The sequence below is a fragment of the Oncorhynchus mykiss genome, chromosome 3 (assembly GCF_013265735.2).
Source record: "Oncorhynchus mykiss isolate Arlee chromosome 3, USDA_OmykA_1.1, whole genome shotgun sequence".
Classification (NCBI taxonomy): domain Eukaryota; kingdom Metazoa; phylum Chordata; class Actinopteri; order Salmoniformes; family Salmonidae; genus Oncorhynchus; species Oncorhynchus mykiss.
In genome coordinates this window covers 41,822,997-41,844,176 of record NC_048567.1, presented here as the reverse complement: position 1 = coordinate 41,844,176, position 21,180 = coordinate 41,822,997, and the positions used below count along the sequence as shown (strand labels likewise).

At 45.4% G+C, this 21,180-nt stretch overlaps 1 protein-coding gene across 2 annotated transcripts in view; it reads right to left on the bottom strand.

The window, feature by feature from the left end:
- The window catches only part of spegb (striated muscle enriched protein kinase b), a 128,370-nt gene that overhangs the window by 71,146 nt on the left and 36,044 nt on the right, over positions 1–21,180 (bottom strand). The window contains exons 3-8 of one of the 2 annotated variants that reach the window (XM_021596902.2): positions 20,944–21,001; positions 16,848–18,487; positions 16,548–16,691; positions 16,068–16,250; positions 1,600–1,766; positions 1,178–1,266 (exon numbers count right to left, since the gene is read on the bottom strand). In XM_021596902.2, coding sequence (XP_021452577.2) covers positions 1,178–1,266; positions 1,600–1,766; positions 16,068–16,250; positions 16,548–16,691; positions 16,848–18,487; positions 20,944–21,001 — 2,281 coding nt within the window. Of the gene's footprint in view, positions 1–1,177; positions 1,267–1,599; positions 1,767–16,067; positions 16,251–16,547; positions 16,692–16,847; positions 18,488–20,943; positions 21,002–21,180 lie in introns of those variants that run through there. The other variant, XM_036974099.1, reaches the window with a different exon arrangement.

Here is a 21,180-nt window from a genome sequence, read left to right as displayed (position 1 = left end):
ACAGTGCCTTAGACCGCTGCTCCACTCTGTAGGCCCAGTGCTATATTTATTCATAATAAAACAATGGCCAATTTGGGTCACAGTTGCACATTAAAAAACAAAACAAATAGGCTAAGTCTGGTCCGCAAGTTTTTAACATTTTTATTTGGCCCGTGCACTGATTGAGTTTGACACCCCTGAGCTAGCGTATCTATGTATGTAACTAGCTATTTATTTATCAAGCTAAAAAGATGCCATCTAACATTAGCTAGCTAGCTTGCAATGCTGAACTTGAATGACTGTTATACACAGTTAGCCTATCTCTTAGTTGTCAATCAAATGTATTTGGCATTGAGCAAAAGGGTGGGCAGGCAGACAAGTTCCCATTCAGTTGTCAAAACGCGGGTTGGTACATGCATGCATTGGCAGGCAAGCTGCAGAACAACGAGCAGGCTACTATTCCCAATTGTTTATCAGTGCAATTCTGACAGCCACCTAGCTGAAAAAGTTTGAAATGGTTTCTCTAATGTTCCCTTGTTATATTTTAGCTGATCTCGCTCTGGCTAGCATTTGTTTTTGATCTTGTTGTTGTTAATGTGCATAGGTAACTGAAGGAGCGAGAGCAAACCTTTTCATGGTTGTTTGTGAAGTTTCCAAATGTAAGAGGACTGCAGTGGCATTTACATAAATGCAGAAATCCATTTAGGTGCATTTTGTGGCTTTTCACGAATGCATTCTAATGATCTAAAGTCACGTTGTTGCTACTGCAACAGGGTGACTTTCCAGCCCAATTCAAAGTGAATGATGGCAGGCCTGTGTGGCAAATGGCTTATTTGTATATAGGCGTACTGTAGCTCTGATTGGCTATGGTTATGGCACCGGTCTGCGTGGACTCCTGTCCTGGACAGATGTTTGTATTCAGTTTTATTTACTGCAGTGTCTATTAATTTTGCAAACGTACGGCCGCTTTCCCACTCTATATTGCTATAGAATTTTCACAAATGCCTTACTATATACATCATTCCCAAAAATTCTATGAATTTATGCTTCTCAGAAAATATATTTTTTAAAGTGTTATATTCTTCCTGGGGGTGTATATGAACAGATTTTAATAAGATTTAATCTGGCTAAAATGCTGTCAGTTCCACATTAAACAAAGAGGAATGAGTTGAGGATTTGGTGGAGTCAGGAAACCTACCAATAAAGCATGGGTTTGGGCTGCCCACTTATTCGGACAGACATGGTAACCTGTTGACCTTCAATGACCTCTTGATCATTCATAGTTACCTGTTAAAAAGGATGATGAGCCAGTTTGAAATTGGAACGGAGAACACAGACTAATTTCCATGCTGTAACTTTTAAAATGTAAACTACACTATATGGAACATCCAATGCATGCTGGATGAGGTGAATCACCATAGATTTAGTTAGAAGCAATTTATAGATTCAATCAATTCCAATGTATTGCAATACCAATAAAAAAATGTTTGAACAAAATATAGTTGCAAAATATCAAACTGATCCCTTGCCCCAAGTTTACCACATCAAGGTCCTACAGTATAATGGAAAGTCAACGAAAGCCAGGTGATAGGCACCAGAGAAGCAACGTTATAGTCTCACCTGGAAGGCAGGAGGCTCCTTGAATCGAGTGTCAATTATCTTCCTGGGCTCTGGGCTTCCAAAGTCCATGCCTTCCTCCATTGGGCTGAGGTACTCTTCATCAGATGTGATAGGGCTGCTGATGTCCCTAGGAACACAAATAGTCCCCTGCAGCTCCTGCATAGGCTCTGTCAAATACACATTATAATCAGATAAAGAATAGAATAGGAAATATACTTGATTTTCCATGTTGTGATCACAGTATCTGGAGAACCCACCTCCGAAGGTGAACAAGACTTTACTTTTATTGTGTCAGTTAAATGTCATTAGGAAATGTGGAATCCAGTCCAAAAACCATATAATCAACCATGAATAGTAAACATAGAAAAGTTTTGCTCTTTCTCAATTCAATGTGCTTTATTAGCATGGGAGACATAGGTTAACATTGCCAAAGCAAGTGAAGCAGATAATATACAAAAGTGAAATAAAAAATAAAAATGAACAGTAAACATTACTCTCACAGAAGTTCCAAAAGAATAAAGACATTTCAAATGTCATATTATGTATATATACATACAGGGTATACAGTGTTGTAACGATGTGCAAATGGTTAAAGTACAAAAGGGAAATTAAATTAAACATAAACATGGGTTGTATTAACAATGGTGTTTGTTCTTCACTGGTGGCACTTTTCTTGTGGCAACAGGTCACAAATCATGCTGCTGTGATGACACACTGTGGTATTTCACCCATTAGATATGGGAGTTTATCAAAATGGTGTTTGTTTTTCAAATTCTTTGTGGATCAGTGTAATCTAAGGGAAATATGTGTCTCTAATATGATAATACATTTTGCAGGAGGTTAAGAAGTGCAGCTCAGTTTCCACCTCATTTTGTGGGCAATGTGCACATCTTTTCAGGCCGATCTTTTTGTTTTCTCATGATTTGTTTGGGTCTAATTGTGTTGCTGTCCTGGAGCTCTGTCTGTGTGGTCTGTTTGAGAGCCAGGTCTGCCTACTGCGGCCTTTCTCAATAGCATAGTCATAGTCAAAGCTTTCCTTAAGGTTGGGTCAGTCACAGTGGTCCAAACAGCATTCTAGTTTGCTCAGTTTTTTTGTTAATTCTTTCCAATGTGTCAAGTTATTATCTTTTTGTTTTCTCATGATTTGTTTGGGTCTAATTGTGTTGCTGTCCTGGAGCTCTGTCTGTGTGGTCTGTTTGGGAACAGAGCCCCAGGACCAGCATGTTTAGGGGACTCATCTCCAGGTTCCTCTCTCTGTAGGTGTTGGCTTTATTATGGAAGATTTGGGAAGAATTTAGCGTATCTTATCTGGATTTTGATAATTAGCGGTTATCGGGCTGATTCTGCTCTGCATGCATTATTTTGTGTTTTACATTGTACACAGAGGATATTTTAGCAGAATTCTGCATGCAAAGTCTCAATTTGGTGTTTGTCCCATTTTGTGAATTCTTGGTTGGTGAGTGGACCCCAGACCTCACAACCATAAAGGGCAATGGGTTCTATAACTGATTCAGGTATTTTTAACCAGATCCAGGTGCAGCATGGTAAGCGTAAAAAGGTGAAGCATGGTAAGCGTAAAAAGGTGCGGACTCCGGCCGCAAAACCTGACTCTAAAGGGGAGGGTCCGGGTGGGCCTTCTTACGGCGGCGGCTCGGGTGCGGGACGTGGACCCCGCTCCACCTCAGTCTTGGCCCACTTAGGTGGTGCCTCTGGAGCGGGGACCCTCGCAGTGGGCCCCGGACTGAAGACCCTCGTAGGGGGCGCCACTGGACTGAGTGGCGCCGCTCTGGCGGCTCCGGACAGGAGGGAGACTCTGGCGGCTCCGGACAGGAGGGAGACTCTGGCGGCTCCGGACAGGAGGGAGACTCTGGCGGCTCCGGACAGGAGGGAGACTCTGGCGGCTCCGGACAGGAGGGAGACTCTGGCGGCTCCGGACAGGAGGGAGACTCTGGCGGCTCCGGACAGGAGGGAGACTCTGGCGGCTCCAGACAGGAGGGAGACTCTGGCGGCTCCAGACAGGAGGGAGACTCTGGCGGCTCCGGACAGGAGGCAGGCACAAGACTCACCAGGCTGGGGAGACACACAGAAGACCTGGCTCTGGGAGCAGGCACAGGACTCACCGGGCTGGGGAGACATCCAGGAGGCCTCTTCCTTGGCCGAGGCACCGGATTCACTGGGCCGTGGAGGCGCACTGGTGGCCGCGAGCACAGAGCTGGTCTCACCCGTTCTGGCTGGATGCCAGCTTCCATCCGGCAAATGCGGGACGCTGGCACCGAGCACACCGGTCTGTGAATGCTCCACCTCGTGAGCATCACCCCATAGCACGGGGCCTGACCAGTCCCATGCTCTCCACGGTAAGCACGGGGAGTTGGCTCAGGTCTGCTTCCTGACTCTGCCACACTCCCCGTGTACCCCCACCCAAACATTTTTGGGGACTGCTTCTCAGGCTTCCTTGCCAGCCGTGTTCCCACATACTGCTGGTTCCTTTATCCGGCTGCCTCTGCTCTCCTAGCTGCCTCCACCTGCTCCCATGGAAGGTGATCCCTTCCTGCCAGGATCTCCTCCCATGTGTAGACTCCCTTGCAGTCCAGAACGTCCTCCCATAGCCAGGAGTCCACCTTACCATGCTGCTTGGTCCGTTGGTGGTGGGAAGTTCTGTCATGGCTGGCTGAAGGACTGTACCAAGGTGCAGCATGGTAAGCGTAATTTTTTTTCTTTATTCAAAATGACGCCGACAAATGAATAACATAAACCAAACCGTGAAGCTTTGGGCTATGTGCCCTGAACAAAGACAAACTTCACACAAAACAGGTGGGGGAAAAGGGTACCTAAGTATGGTTCTCAATCAGAGACAATGATAGACAGCTGTCCCTGATTGAGAACCATACCAGGCCAAGACATGGAAATACAAAACATAGAAAAAAGGACATAGAATGCCCACCCTAGTCACACCCTGGCCTAACCAAAATAGAGAATAAAAAGCCTCTCTATGGCCAGGGCGTGACAAACGGTGTCGAGATGGAATTTGTATTTGTGGTCCTGGCGACTGGACCTTTTTTGGAACACCATTATTTTGGTCTTATTGAGATTTACTGTCAGGGCCCAGGTCTGGCAGAACCTGTGCAGAAGATCTAGGTGCTGCTGTTGGCCCTCTTTGGTTGGTGACTGAAGCACCAGATCATTAGCAAACAGTAGACATTTATCTTCAGATTCTAGTAGGGTGAGGCCCGGTTCGCAGACTGTTCTAGTGCCCTCGCCAATTCGTCAATATGTTGAAGAGGGTGGGGCTTAAGCTGCATCCCTGTCTCACCCCACGGCCCTGTGGGAAGAAGTGTGTGTGTTTTTTGCCAATTTTAACCACACACGTGTTGTTTGTGTACATGGATTTTTCCCCAACACCACTTTCCATCAATTTATATAGCAGGCCCTCATGCCAAATTGAGTCAATGGCTTTTTTGAAATTAACAAAGCATGAGAAAACGTTGCCTTTGTTTTGGTTTGTTTGTTTGTCAATTAGGGTGTGCAGGGTGAAAAAGTGGTCTGTCATACGATCATTTTGTAAAAAGCAAATTTGACATTTACTCAGTACATTGTTTTCACAATGTATGAGTCTGCTGTTAATGATAATACTGAGGATTTTCCCAAGGTTGCTGTTGACGCATATCCCACGTTAGTTATTGGGGTCAAATTTGTCTCCACTTTTGTGGATTGGGGTGATCAGTCCTTGGTTCCAAATATTGGGGAAGATGTCAGAGCTAAGGATGATGTTAATCTAGGGTATGTGAGACAGTAGGTAGCATCCCACCTCTTCAACAGACAGTGAAACTGCAGGGCGCCAAATTCAAAACAACAGAAATACTATAATTAAAATTCCTCAAAAATACATGTATTTTACACCATTTTAAAGATACACTTGTTGTAAATCTAGCCACAGTGTCCGATTTCAAAAAGGCTTTACGACGAAAGCAAACCAAACGATTATGTTAGGTGGGTGCCTATTCACAGAATAACACAGCCATTTTTCCAGCCAAAGAGAGGATTCACAAAAAGCAGAAAAATGGATAAATTGAATCACTAACCTTTCATGATCTTCATCAGATGACACTCATAGGACTTCATGTTACACAATACATGTATGTTTTGTTTTGTTATGTTCGGTTCATATTTATATCCAAAAATCTAAGTTTACATTGGTGCCTTACATTCAGAATTTCCAAAACATCCTTAGATTTTGCAGAGAGCCACATCAATTTACATGAATACTCATAATAAACATTGCTAAAAGATACAACTGTTATGCATGGAATTTTAGAGGCACTTCTCCTTAATGCAACCGCTGGGTCAGATTTCAAATAACCTTTACCGAAAAAGCAAACCATGCAATAATCTGATTCGGCGCTCAGAGCCCAATCAAGACACAAATATATCCTCTATATTATGTAGTCAACAAAAGTCATAAATATCATTATAAATCTTCACTTACCTTTGCTGATCTTCGTCGGAATGCACTCCCAGGACTCCCACAAGAAATGTTTGTTTTGTTCAGTAATCCATCATTTATGTCCAAATAGTTACTTTTGTTAGCGCATTTGGTAAACAAATCCAAAGTCACGAAGCGCGTTCACTAAAAGCAGATGAAATATCAAAAAGTTCAGTAACAGTCAGTAGAAACATGTCAAACGATGTATTGAATCAATCTTTAGGATGTTTCTAACATAAAATCTTCAATAACGTTTCAACCGGAGAATTCCATTGTCTTCAGAAGTGCGATGGAACAGAGCTCCCTCTCATGTGAACGCGCATGGTCAGCTCATGGCAGACCTTACTCATTCCCTACTCCTTCGGCCCCACTTCACAGTAGAAGCATCAGACAAGGTTCTAAAGACTGTTGACATCTAGTGGAAGCCTTAGGAAGTGCAACATTACCAATATCCCACTACATCATCAATAGGAGCTGAGTTGAAAATCGACCAACCTCAGATATCCCACTTCCTGGTTGGATTTTTTTCTCAGGTTTTTGCCTGCTATATGAGTTCTGTTATACTCACAGACATCATTCAAACATTTTTAAAAACTTCAGAGTGTTTTCTATCCACATCTACTAATAATATGCATATTCTAGCTTTTATGGCTTTGTAGCAGGCCGTTTACTCTGGCATGCTTTTCATCCGGATGTGAAAATACTGCCCCCTACCCCAAAGAAGTTAAAGATTTTAAGTATGGCCAATTGGAATTTGTTGTCTGTATATTTTATAATTTCATTGAGGATACCATCAACACCACAGGCTTTTTTTGGTTGGAGGGTTTTTATTTTGTCCTGTAGTTCATTCAAGGTAATTGGATAATCCAGTGGGTTCAGGTAGTCTTTAAGAGTTGATTCTAAGATTTGTATTTGATCATGTACAGTTGAAGTCGGAAGTTTACATACACTTAGGTTGCATTGAGCTGATTTCTGACGTGCTGTTCCTTCTTTTCCCGTAGTGCATTTCTGTATTGTTTTAGTGATACACCATAGTGAAGGCATAGACTCAGGTTTTCTGTGTCTATATGTTTTTGGATGGACAGGTTTCTCAATTTCTTTCTTTGGTTTTTGCATTCTTCATTGTTGTTCATTTTCTTCGGTTTTCTGTTTGAAATTCTTAAATTTGACAGGGACGCTGAGACGTCAAATATACTGTTTAGATGTTCTACTGCCAAGTTTACATCTTCACTATTACAGTGGCACATTTTGTCCAGGAAGTTGTCTTAAAGGGATTGAATTTGTTGTTGCCTAATTGTTTTTTGATAGGTTTCCACACTACATTCCTTCCATCTATAGCATTTCTTAATATTACTCAGTTCCTTTGGCTTTTATGCCTCATGATTTAGTATTGCTCTGCTGAAGTAGACTGCGATTTTGATGTGATTTGATAGGGGTGTCAGTGGGCTAACTGAACGCTCTGAGAGACTCTAGGTTGAGCTAAAGGTGTACCTACGATAGGAGTCCCCTCGAAGCCTACCATTGACTATGTACATTCCCAGGGTGTGACAGAGCTGCAGGATTTGTGACCTGTTTTTGTTGGTTATGATGTCATAGTTGTGCCTAGGGTGGCATATGGGGGAGGGAATGCTGTCACCTCCAGGCAAGTGTTTGTCCTCCTGTGTGCTGAGGGTGTCAGGTTCTGGCATTCAGGTCACCACAGACTAGTACATGTCCCTGGGCCTGGAAATGACTGATTTCCCCCTCCAGGATGGAGAAGCTGTCTTCATTAAAGTATGGGGATTCTAATGGGTGGGATATAGTTAGCACACAGTAGGACATTTTTCTCTGTTAAGATCATTTCCTTTTGAATATCTAGCTAATTGTAAAAATGTTCCTCTTTTGATTAATTTAATAGAGTGAGTTAGGTCTGCTCTATACCAAATTTGCATACCACCTGAGTCCCTTCCTTGTTTCACACCTGGTAGTTTGGTGGATGGGACTACCAGCTCTCTGTAACCTAGAGGGCAACCAGTGGGTCCGTCTCCTCTATACCATTTTTCTTGTAGGATGACAATGTTTGTATTTCAGATGTATTTGATGAAGTCCAGGTTCTTGCTCTTTAGGCCAAAGGCAGAGGACCTCAAGCCTTGGATAATAAAGGATCAGATAGTGAAGGCTTTGTGTTCCATAAAGTGTCCAGTGTTGTTGGTCGTGTGGTTTGGCCCCAGGTCAGTAAATGTGAGCAGAACCTGCTCAGCATCTGGTACATCTGGTATTCTGTTATTCCATTGGCTTGGGCTAGTGTAAGAGTGGGGTTGGCCCTTCTTGCACGCTCACGGCCTGGGCGTATGTGTGACTTCCATGTTCAGGCCCCCTTTGCGAGAGTGGGGGGCATGGGGTGAGCAGGAGGGGCATAGGTCTGGTCTGAGGGGGCCTAAATGGGGTGTGGGGATGGTTGACTTTGGGGGGGGGGGGGGGTTGATTGGTTGGAGTGGGGGTATGGATGTGGCTGGTGGTGTTGTGGTCTGGATGTAGACCCTCTCGGCATGGGTCCTTATGTGTAGGTCCATGGGGGGGGGGGGCTGAAAGGTGGGTGCTCAGAACGGGTGGGACCCCTGGGCTTGGGGTTCTTTGTCTGTCCCGCTGTGTTGTCGACGCTATGGTCAGGGTCTGGGGTGCACTGTTCTGCTGTGGTGTCGAGACTTTTGTCGCGCGCTGAGGTGAGCCTTTCATGCTGGCTTCTCTGTGGGCGTGGCTACCTCTCTAATGGGTTGTTCTCTGTCACACACCTTCCCCCTCAGCCTCTCATCCAGCAGGCTGATCCTCTCCTCTAGTGCTCTGTTATTCTCCTGCTCTTTCTCTTGTAGATGTTGTCTCACTACAGTACAGAGTGCAGATATGTCTATCTCCACCTCCTGCTCTCCAGGTCTAGTTAAGGGGGTGTTGTTGTGTTGGACTGTGTATGAGTCTTTCCTGACTGGAGTGTAATCACCTGCTGTTCCAGCTCCACCTGCCTTACCTCCAGCTGGGTGAATTTATTCCTCATTTCAATGAGGGAGTAGTACTCTGTGTTGGGAGGTTAACTTTCTGCTTGGGGTGGCTCGTCTGTGGGTTTATGTAATGAAGAGGTCTGGTCTGACCCGCTCGGGGTGGGGGTATCTTTCTCAAGGGAGAGCTTCTCCTGCTGAGCTATTTCTTTGATTAGGTGAAAGTCCAGCTGAATCTGTTTGCGATTGCCCTGTACCAATACTGTTCCAAACTTATAGGGATTCATATTAGCTGACTCAGAGACCTCGTTGTCTAGTATCCTGAGTTTCTCTCTCTCTAATATTAAATATTGGTAACTGTAAATATGAAAATATTTCAAGAGTGCATGTGAATTAGTGTCAATGTATATATAGTAAAAAGTAAATGCTGTGAAAAGGCCTCCTCTTACACCAACAGTATGCCAACACACTAAATGTGACTTGAATGCCCATAATGTGACATCTAAAAAAAGAGTAGCGTTGCATATAGGAAGCAATACCAAACAAAACCATGGCTGAAGGATGAGTAATTCATTTGTACCTAAAACTTATTTGGAATATTCTGCAACACTTTATAATATTTTAGAAAAATTATTTTATCTTTATTTAACTAGGCAAGTCAGTTAAGAACAGATTCTTATTTTCAATGACGGCCTCGGAACAGTGGGTTAACTGCCTTGTTCAGGGGCAGAATGACAGATTTTTACCTCGTCAGCTCGGGGATTCAATCTTGCAACCTTTCGGTAAACATAATCATGTATAAGCATGATAACCATTTAAATTCTTAAGTAATAAGGTCTAATGTATTATACTGAATATTACATTTTCCCACCTTGGAAGTTAATAAAAATCTATCTAATTTGTATTCAGTAGGAATTATCTTATGAGACCATAGGGGTGTCATGTTGTGTCTTGTCTCTGTCCTTTCCCTTCACCCTGTCTCCCTCTGCTGGTCGTTGTTAGGTTACCTTTTCTCCCCCGCTTTCTCCCAGCTGTTCCTTGTCTCCTCTAACTACCCATTCACCCCGTTTCCCACCTGTTCCCTTTTTCCCTCTGATTAGGTCCCTATATCTCTCTCTGTTTCTGTTCCTGTCCTTGTCGGATTCTTGTTTGTGTTTGTGTTTCATGCCTGAGCCAGACTATCGTCATGTTTGCTGTAACCTTGTCCTGTCCTGTCGGAATCTGCCGGTCTATCTGAGCCTACCTATGTTTGGTTATTAAAGAAGCTCTGTTTAAGTTAGTTCGCTTTTGGGTCCTCATTCACTCACCATAACAGAAGAATCCGACCAAGAATGGACCCAGCGACTTCGGATCCTCTCCACTCAGCCGTCGGGATCCAGGGAGCGATGCTAGGCAGACACGAGCAGGAAGTGTCTGCTGCTCGACATGCCGTTGAGACCCTGGCCACCCAAGTCTCCAACCTCACAGAACAGGTTCACCATCTCCGCCTCGATCCACCGGCCACTTCCAGGGCTTTCGAATCTCCGGAGCCCAGAATCAATAACCCGCCGTGTTACTCTGGGGAGCCCACTGAATGCCGCTCGTTCCTCACCCAGTGTGATATTGTGTTTTCTCTCCAGCCCAACACTTACTCCAGGAGCACTGCTCGTGTCGCCTACGTCATATCTCTCCTTATTGGACGGGCTCGTGAATGGGGCACGGCAATCTGGGAGGCAAGGGCTGAGTGTACTAACCAGTATCAGGACTTTAAGGAGGAGATGATACGGGTTTTTGATCGATCTGTTTTTGGGGAGGAGGCTTCCAGGGCCCTGTCTTCCCTATGTCAAGGCAATCGATCCATAACAGACTACTCTATTGAGTTTCGCACTCTTGCTGTCTCCAGTGGCTGGAACGAGCCGGCCTTGCTCGCTCGTCTTCTGGAGGGTCTCCGCGCAGAGGTAAAGGATGAGATTCTCTCCCGGGAGGTTCCTTCCAGCGTGGATTCCTTGATTGAACTCGCTATTCGCATTGAGCGACGGGTTGATCTTCGTCACCGAGCTCGTGGAAAGGAGCTCGCGCTCTCCGTCGCCCCCCTCTCCGCATCACTACCATCTTCCTCTGCCGGCTCGGGTGCTGAGCCCATGCAGCTGGGAGGTATCCGCATCTCGACTAAGGAGAGGGAACGGAGAATCACCAACCGCCTCTGTCTCTATTGCGGTTCCGCTGGTCATTTTGTCACTTCATGTCCAGTAAAAGGCCAGAGCTCGTCAGTAAGCGGAGGGCTACTGGTGAGCGCTACTACTCCTGTCTCTCCTTCAAGATCCTGCACTACCTTGTCGGTCCATCTACGCTGGACCGGTTCGTCTGCTTCCTGCAGTGCCTTAATAGACTCTGGGGCGGAGGGCTGTTTTATGGACGAGACCTGGGCTCGGGAACATGACATTCCTCTCAGACAGTTAAAGGAGCCCACGGCCTTGTTCGCCCTGGATGGTAGTCCTCTCCCCAGGATTCAGCGTGAGACGCTACCTTTAACCCTCACTGTTTCTGGTAATCATAGTGAAACCATTTCTTTTTTAATTTTTCGTTCACCTTTTACACCTGTTGTTTTGGGCCATCCCTGGCTAGTTTGTCATAATCCTTCCATTAATTGGTCTAGTAATTCTATCCTCTCCTGGAACGTCTCTTGTCATGTGAAATGTTTAATGTCTGCTATCCCTCCTGTTTCCTCTGTCTCTTCTTCACAGGAGGAGCCTGGTGATTTGACAGGGGTGCCGGAGGAATATCACGATCTGCGCACGGTGTTCAGTCGGTCCAGGGCCACCTCTCTTCCTCCACACCGGTCGTATGATTGTAGTATTGATCTCCTTCCGGGAACCACCCCCCCCCCGGGGTAGACTATACTCTCTGTCGGCTCCCGAACGTAAGGCTCTCGAAGATTATTTGTCTGTAGCTCTTGACGCCGGTACCATAGTCCCCTCCTCCTCTCCCGCCGGAGCGGGGTTTTTTTTTGTCAAGAAGAAGGACGGGTCTCTGCGCCCCTGCATAGATTATCGAGGGCTGAATGACATAACAGTGAAGAATCGTTATCCGCTTCCTCTTATGTCTTCAGCCTTCGAGATCCTGCAGGGAGCCAGGTTTTTCACTAAGTTGGACCTTCGTAACGCTTACCATCTCGTGCGCATCAGGGAGGGGGACGAGTGGAAGACGGCGTTTAACACTCCGTTAGGGCACTTTGAATACCGGGTTCTTCCTTTCGGCCTCGCTAACGCTCCAGCTGTCTTTCAGGCATTAGTCAATGATGTCCTGAGAGACATGCTGAACATCTTTGTTTTCGTCTACCTTGACGATATCCTGATTTTTTCACCGTCACTCCAGATTCATGTTCAGCACGTTCGACGTGTCCTCCAGCGCCTTTTAGAGAATTGTCTTTTTGTGAAGGCTGAGAAGTGCACTTTTCATGCCTCCTCCGTCACATTTCTCGGTTCTGTTATTTCCGCTGAAGGCATTAAGATGGATCCCGCTAAGGTCCAAGCTGTCATTGATTGGCCCGTCCCTAAGTCACGTGTCGAGCTGCAGCGCTTTCTCGGCTTCGCGAACTTCTATCGTCGTTTCATCCGTAATTTCGGTCAGGTGGCAGCTCCTCTCACAGCCCTTACTTCTGTCAAGACGTGCTTTAAGTGGTCCGTTTCCGCCCAGGGAGCTTTTGATCTCCTCAAGAATCGTTTTACATCCGCTCCTATCCTTGTTACACCTGACGTCTCTAGACAGTTCGTTGTCGAGGTTGACGCGTCAGAGGTGGGCGTGGGAGCCATTCTTTCTCAGCGCTCCCTCTCTGACGACAAGGTCCACCCATGCGCGTATTTTTCTCATCGCCTGTCGCCGTCGGAACGTAACTATGATGTGGGTAACCGCGAACTGCTCGCCATCCGGTTAGCCCTAGGCGAATGGCGACAGTGGTTGGAGGGGGCGACCGTTCCTTTTGTCGTTTGGACTGACCATAGGAACCTTGAGTACATCCGTTCTGCCAAACGACTTAATGCGCGTCAGGCGCGTTGGGCGCTGTTTTTCGCTCGTTTCGAGTTCGTGATTTCTTATCGTCCGGGCTCTAAGAACACCAAGCCTGATGCTTTGTCTCGTCTCTTCAGTTCTTCAGTAGCCTCCACTGACCCCGAGGGGATTCTCCCTGAGGGGCGTGTTGTCGGGTTGACTGTCTGGGGAATTGAGAGGCAGGTAAAACAAGCGCTCACTCACACTCCGTCGCCGCGCGCTTGTCCTAGGAACCTTCTTTTCGTTCCCGTTCCTACTCGTCTGGCCGTTCTTCAGTGGGCTCACTCTGCCAAGTTAGCCGGCCACCCTGGCGTTCGGGGTACGCTTGCTTCCATTCGCCAGCGTTTTTGGTGGCCCACCCGGGAGCATGACACGCGTCGTTTCGTGGCTGCTTGTTCGGTCTGCGCACAGACTAAGTCCGGTAACTCTCCTCCTGCCGGCCGTCTCAGGCCGCTTCCTATTCCCTCTCGACCGTGGTCTCACATCGCCTTAGATTTTGTCACCGGACTGCCTTCGTCAGCGGGGAAGACTGTTATTCTTACGGTTGTCGATAGGTTCTCTAAGGCGGCTCATTTCATTCCCCTTGCTAAGCTTCCTTCTGCTAAAGAGACGGCACAAATCATCATCGAGAACGTTTTCAGAATTCATGGCCTTCCGTCAGACGTCGTTTCGGACAGAGGTCCGCAATTCACGTCTCAATTTTGGAGGGAGTTTTGCCGTTTGATTGGGGCTTCCGTCAGTCTCTCTTCCGGCTTTCACCCCCAGTCTAACGGTCAAGCAGAACGGGCCAATCAGACTATTGGTCGCATCTTACGCAGTCTTTCTTTTCGCAACCCTGCGTCTTGGTCAGAACAGCTCCCCTGGGCAGAATACGCCCACAACTCGCTTCCTTCGTCTGCGACCGGGCTATCTCCTTTTCAGAGTAGCCTCGGGTACCAGCCTCCGCTGTTCTCATCTCAGTTCGCCGAGTCCAGCGTCCCCTCCGCTCAGGCTTTTGTCCAACGTTGCGAGCGCACCTGGAAGAGGGTCAGGTCTGCACTTTGCCGTTATAGGGCGCAGACTGTGAGGGCTGCTAATAAGCGTAGAACTAAGAGTCCTAGATATTGTCGCGGTCAGAGAGTTTGGCTCTCCACTCAGAACCTTCCCCTTAAGACGGCTTCTCGCAAGTTGACCCCGCGGTTCATTGGTCCGTTCCGTATTTCTCGGGTCATTAATCCTGTCGCAGTTCGACTTCTTCTTCCGCGATACCTTCGTCGCGTCCACCCGGTCTTCCATGTATCCTGTATTAAGCCCGTTCTTCGCGCCCCCGCTCGTCTTCCCCCCCCCCCCCCCCCCATCCTTGTCGAGGGCGCACCCATCTACAGGGTCCGCAGGATTTTGGACATGCGTCCTCGGGGCCGTGGTCACCAGTACCTTGTCGATTGGGAGGGGTACGGTCCTGAGGAGAGGAGTTGGGTTCCCTCTCGGGACGTGCTGGACCGTGCGCTGATCGAGGATTTCCTCCGTTGCCGCCAGGTTTCCTCCTCGAGTGCGCCAGGAGGCGCTCGGTGAGTGGGGGGGTACTGTCATGTTGTGTCTTGTCTCTGTCCTTTCCCTTCACCCTGTCTCCCTCTGCTGGTCGTTGTTAGGTTACCTTTTCTCCCCCGCTTTCTCCCAGCTGTTCCTTGTCTCCTCTAACTACCCATTCACCCCGTTTCCCACCTGTTCCCTTTTTCCCTCTGATTAGGTCCCTATATCTCTCTCTGTTTCTGTTCCTGTCCTTGTCGGATTCTTGTTTGTGTTTGTGTTTCATGCCTGAGCCAGACTATCGTCATGTTTGCTGTAACCTTGTCCTGTCCTGTCGGAATCTGCCGGTCTATCTGAGCCTACCTATGTTTGGTTATTAAAGAAGCTCTGTTTAAGTTAGTTCGCTTTTGGGTCCTCATTCACTCACCATAACAAGGGGACTTACAGTCCTATATGTCTGAATGGCAACCATGTACAAAATAGTTTTAAAGTACACATGACAAATAATGTACTATAATGTGTGCTTGTTAGCATTATCATGAGTGTTTTATTGTTAATCTCAGGTGTTAAGGCTTCTTTCTCTCTCTCTCTCTCTCTCTCAAATACAAGCATTCATATTCTCATTCATTTGTACACTGTAGAGAATATGACCATCTTGATGGCTCTGGGAGCAAAAGGGTCTAAGTTTCTAATTTGAGTAAGATAGGTTCTAGATGCAATAATGAACTGAAAGTGTTCGATGGTTGAATTTATACTTTAACTAGCCTATGTTTAACAAACAAGTTCATGATGTAATTTACCCTAGACAAGATGTTACTTGCGTCATATCTTAACAGTGGATTCATATTGCAATGAAACCAGTGTGTCTTAACAATTTATTGGTTCAATTTAGCCTCCTAGTTGCTATGGTAACTACTCAACTAAGTGAGTTGGCTCAACTGGAATATATTGCTTGAACACATTTGAGAGAGGGAGGAAGAGAGAGAGAGGGAGGTTATGAGTGGGTGAGGAGAAATGAGGAAATAGCTTTATGAAGAAGGAAATAACAATGTACATTCTTTTGAAATGGCAGGGCAAATAACAATGACAATGACACACGGGTCAGTGGAGTTACAAAAATGTCCACATCATCCTTTAATTCACTTTTCTGAAATATCCAAATGACTTACACCCATCTGAAAAAAAAGGTTCCAAAATAGTTCTTATAGCCAAAGAACCAGTTTAGGTTCTAGACAGCACATTTTTTCTATGAGTGTAGAATGCAAAGGTTAGCAAAAGTCAGGTGCAATTCCCAAAGGCTAAAGCTCAGGCTACAATCTCCAGTACAAGGACATTAAGCAGACATAAGGTTCAAGGTAAGGGCCGGTAAATCAGAAGGTCTCTAACCTTCAGTACTACTTCTTGTTTAGTAATAACAACAAGGTATTATTAAATAAACTTTAAGTGAAGGGTGACCCAACCAATGCAATGTTGCAACTCATGCTTACCTGGTTTGATCGAAAGTGTGGCACTGCTAGATGTTTTCCCAGCCTCATTGGCAGCTGTCACACAGTACGTTCCAGCATCACTTGGTTTTGCACATTTGATGAAAAGTGAATAACGCTCTCCCTCCACTTTGATCCCATAGTTTAAGCTGTTTTGGATTTTGATATTGTCTCTCCTCCAGGTAACTAGATATGGACACAGACAAATAAGAGTTGAGGCGATATAAAAAATGTATTTGTGCTCAACAAACTGGAGTGAAACTGGTGACTACATTCTTAGAAAAAAAGAGTTCCAAAATGGTTCTTCGGCCGTCCCTATTGGCAAACCCTTTCAACGACAAATCCTTTTGGGTTGGAAAGGGTTCAACCTTGATCCCAAAAGGGTTCATCAAAGGTTCTGCCATGGGGGCAGCCGATGATCCCTTTTAGGTTCTGGATATAAACGTTGTTATAAAGTGATACATAGAGATAGAGATAGCTTGCCTTCTGGGGGAGGCATGCCAGCAATGATGACTCTCAGCAGGACCTCAGTACCAGCAGTTACCACAGTGTCCTTAAGAGGAAACTCAAACATAGGGGCCTCCAAGGGGTCCTCTTCAGCAGACACGTAAGAGTCGTCTGAAGAATCTGCACAAATTACAAAACGTAATTACAAAGACATTCATGGCTGTGTTCAGAACTAAGGAATACCGATGAGAATTGAAATTTGCAAAGACAAGGAAAATAAGATACAAGCCTCTAATATTCACAACATACATTTTCATTTTGATAAATAATTCCCACCTAACTCTGGAGACATGGGACTACTGCGGCGACCCTTCCCCCTGGTCTTCTGTGTTTGACCTTCTTTCGAATTGGTGGCCTTCTTAGACCTGTCAGTCTCAAGAGGAACTTCATCTTCCATGGGCTCTTCCTCGACAATGATGGTAGGTATGATTAGCTTGGGGGCTGGCTTGATCAACTCCACTTCCATTTTGTCCTCAGATGGGGAAACTGGAACATTTGTAGAAGAGGTAGCCTGCCGTGGAGGTTTTTGCGGATGCTGGATTATACGCTCTTGTACGGTTGGCGTTCTCTGTACCAATGGACTTTCTGGTCTATCCTCTACTTTTCTTAATGCTACATCTACAGGTATTTTTGTTCCTGGCGATTCTTCCTTTGGGGACCTTTGCACAGGAGATTCTTGGATGTCCTGTGATTCTTGAATACAATATATCCTCTGAACAAGAGGGCTTTCTGGCCTGCGTTCAACTTTGTGTAGCGTCATCTCGACAACATTTCTGCTTGGTGACTCTGCCTGCTGCTGGTGATTTGCCGATGGATTGTAAGCCCTCTGCATCTGCATCTTTGCTGGTGATGGAGACCTCTGAAGGATCTCCCTGACAAGACTGGCTTGATTTACCTGTCTTGTTGGCCTCTGTCCCGGTAAGTCAGCCAGTTGCATAGATTCTGGAGTGGCAGCTACTTCTCCCAATCTACTGTATGTTATGCTACTCATGGAGTGTCGGTCAATCTCTTGGGTTTGGGGCGAAGGCTGCCCCTGCCGTGCTTGTTCTTGTAGCTGTAGTCGTGGTGATTTTGGTGGCACTACTTCTTTGGGCTGTTCCATCTCTTTCTGCTGCTTCTCGTGCTGGGCCCGTTCCCGTTCCTGGAGCTTCTGGAGAATTTGAGGTGGGAGGGGCTCAATCTTCCTCAAAGGCTGCCTGCCACTAGCCCTGAGCGAGAGCTGCTCGGTGGAGAAGGACTTCTTCATGTGAGGTTTACCCACAAGCTTCTTGATTCGTTGAAGCTCTTCAGTGAACTTGTTCTCGATTTCCTGGACCTTCTGGGTGGTACGGGGCCTGCAGTCCTCCAAGGACGCAGCCCTCTGTCTGAACATAGACCTCCGTTCGGCAGCGTCCTCCTTCAGAGCCTCTCGTAGGTCTTCCCTCGAACTCTCTCTGGAGATGCCCAACCGGCTCCCTCCATCGTCCGAGTCGACGGACCCGGCACGATTGAACCCGGCCCAGGACCGTCCTGAGATGGAGCCTTCATGATCATAACTTCGCCTTCGCTCCTCGAAACCACGCACCTTCTCGAAGATCTTGGAGCTTGCTCTGGTCAGTTTGGGGGATGGCCTAGTTTGGTATTCCTTGCGAGAGTACTCACAGACACTGACTGGCGTCTGAGGACGGGAGTCCTGAGTACTGCTTGGAGACATGGCTGATGATTTTGGATGTTTAACCTTCTCCTCAAATTCACCAGGGACGGTGTCTTGGTAGTCTGTTGGCACAACAACTTTCTTTCGGGGGGTGAGGGGTGTGTTTGGTGCTGAACCTGAGCGGCTTGGCATTGGAGAAGTGGATGGGCGTTTGATAATTTTTGGTGAGGCGGGTGGGAAGACTTGTTGGGGAGATTCCCTCAAAAACTCTTCTGATTGGCTCCTGAAAACAATTATGGGAAAATATATGTTAAAGAGTTCTAAATGATGCATGAGCCAGTGTGAATAATGTTAGGACTATCATACATAATTATATAATATAAATATTTCAATGTAATTACACTGTGTATGAAACAAAAGACGTCAAACATAATTCTGTTCGTTTGTTCATAAGATTGCAAACAGCATGCATGGCATTCAGAAAATTATCTATTCAACAACGGCATGTATAACAACCAGAAAAGAACCAAAGGGGTCAGTGATACCTCACACATACAATGAATTGCAAACAGTGCTCTGGATGGCAGTTTGTATCAGTGTTGAATGGCGGGGACCCAGTTTACCACCCAAAACCACTCCCTTTTCCCAGGAAAAAGAACTGCAAGAAACCGGTAAATTATAATAAATGATTTAAATAAAGAGCATGGTATGAAATGGAACTGTTAAATTACAGTATATGCAATGTCTAAATCTGTCTTCTCTACAGCCTCTGCATGATGAATCATCAATGCTCAGGGTGGGTACAAACAGCCCATCTCAGTATGGAGCACAGTTCACAATGCATGTAGACCTATCATCTCATCATGGTAACTTGTTTTCTTGTGACAGGTAGGCCTACATTTTCTGCAGCATAGTCTGCGGCAGTAATATAAAGACCAAATGCACGTCTAAACAGCCTATCACTCAAATATCGCTGCTTTAAATCAGTGCGCGCACGAGCACTCTCGCAGTGTTTCTCTCTCCATTAACTCCATTCAAAGCTTCTAATTTATAGCCTCTGTCTCTTGACTAATACGCACACACTTGTGCTCCGCTGGCCTCTCTCTTTATTAAAAAACACTCCATAGCTCTTGGAGTCCTATGCAGGAAAAGCTAGCCTAGTATAGCTTGCTGGACATAATTTTTTATTCTAATCAAATACATACATAGGCCTATGTATATGCTTTATAATGCTTTTGAATTAAACTTCTGGTTTTGGCTGGAAATACCGGGTAACCCGGGAGAAAAGTGATTTATTTTTGGGAAAATATTCAACCATAGTTTGTATAGCCACGCAGTGCACCCATGTGAAGTCCAAAAAAAGCAAGGCAATGCTCCAAAATTTGAAATGTTTGGAGTACAGTACCTGATTGCTTGCTTGCATCAAACATTTGGCCACTCTCTTTCTTTTCATTCAATGAATGATGGGTCAAAATTGAGAAAAAGAATTGCGCAATGGGGGAGTCGAAGGAAAGCGTAAGCCAAAATAAGAATTAATCTGAATAAAGGCCAGAAAGCAAGTTGATGCTTAAACTGGCAATCTACAGTTCAACCATAACAAAGTGGGCCACCCTACCACTGATTTGTCAAACAGCTAAGGGATGGGGCTGGAGTAATGTAACCACTCTCAAACTCATAGACAGAGCTATGGATGCAAGGACGGACCATCCATGAGATCTTAATGATACTTTTAACCATGGTTTGAGGCAATACAGTGTTTGTTTACAATGACATTTTATTTTGGGTTCTGATGGGGTACAACAATTGAACTAAGCTCATGAAGAATTTACAAGTTATACTCTTTAAGAATCAATGGGTATATATCAGGGGCATTCAACTCTTACCCTACGAGGCCAGAGCCTGCGTGTTTTCTGTTTTACCTGATAATTAATTTCATCCACCTGGTGTCACAGGTCTAAATCAGTCCCTAATTAGAGGGGAACAATTAAAAAATGCAGTGGAACTGGCTTCGAGGTCCAGAGTTGTGTTTGAGGGGTATACATGTATGTAATTAAAGATGCACTCTAGGATCTTAAGCAGTACAAATTGTATTTGTAACATATCACACAAATTACACACAAAAACAGGGACCTGTTTTGGCCTGTGAGTACCACTTTCAAAGCTACTAGCTGAAATTGAACATAAATTTGAGAGTACATTTTTAATACAAAAGTCCCAAAACGTATCAATTGCAGATTGCGTCTTTAAGGAATGTTTACTAGTCAGTAGTGAAATCTGTTCTTACAGTTACTCAAATAATACATACTCTTGAGTGATCCTGCTCAGTATATCACCTGCACCTCCAGTCATGTGGTGACAGCAAATGAATACACATCCCGGTAACTTCATAGTTTCTCAAGTGGGAATTTTCACAGGGGCAACAATCCACTTCTTAAAGCATTATTATGTGTTGCACAGTATACTAGTAAGTCAACTGAAAAACAGTTATTTACTTGTGTTGTACTTGTTGTGCTTTAATCTTGTATTCTTTCCTAAGTGTATTATTCAGGCTTCTTGGGGATGTTAACCTAAAGGAGTATGGTTTGAGTATCCATTTATAGATACTGAACCTGCTGTCCTAGTAACCGCTAGCTAAAGACAGACTGTCATTGGACTCCCCTACTGGCTGGGTTAGATTGACATATGATGCTCCAATCACAGAATTGACCCCTTTGTGCTTGCTACACACTGTTTGCTTGCCTGGCGGGCTTGGAGGTGGTTTGAAGTTCTTCGCCCCAGCTGTCCATCATTCTGTCCCCTGTGGCAAGATAAGATATGAAAGAATTACTGTATAATATTGTGTGTTGAGCCTATAGTTCAGTCATTACTTTCTACTTGAAATAATCCAGTACCTCAGTTGGCATAGTTAAGATATCAAAGGCTGACTCAGATATAACCTTCAGACATGCAAAAAAGAGTTACATATAAGCACACTGT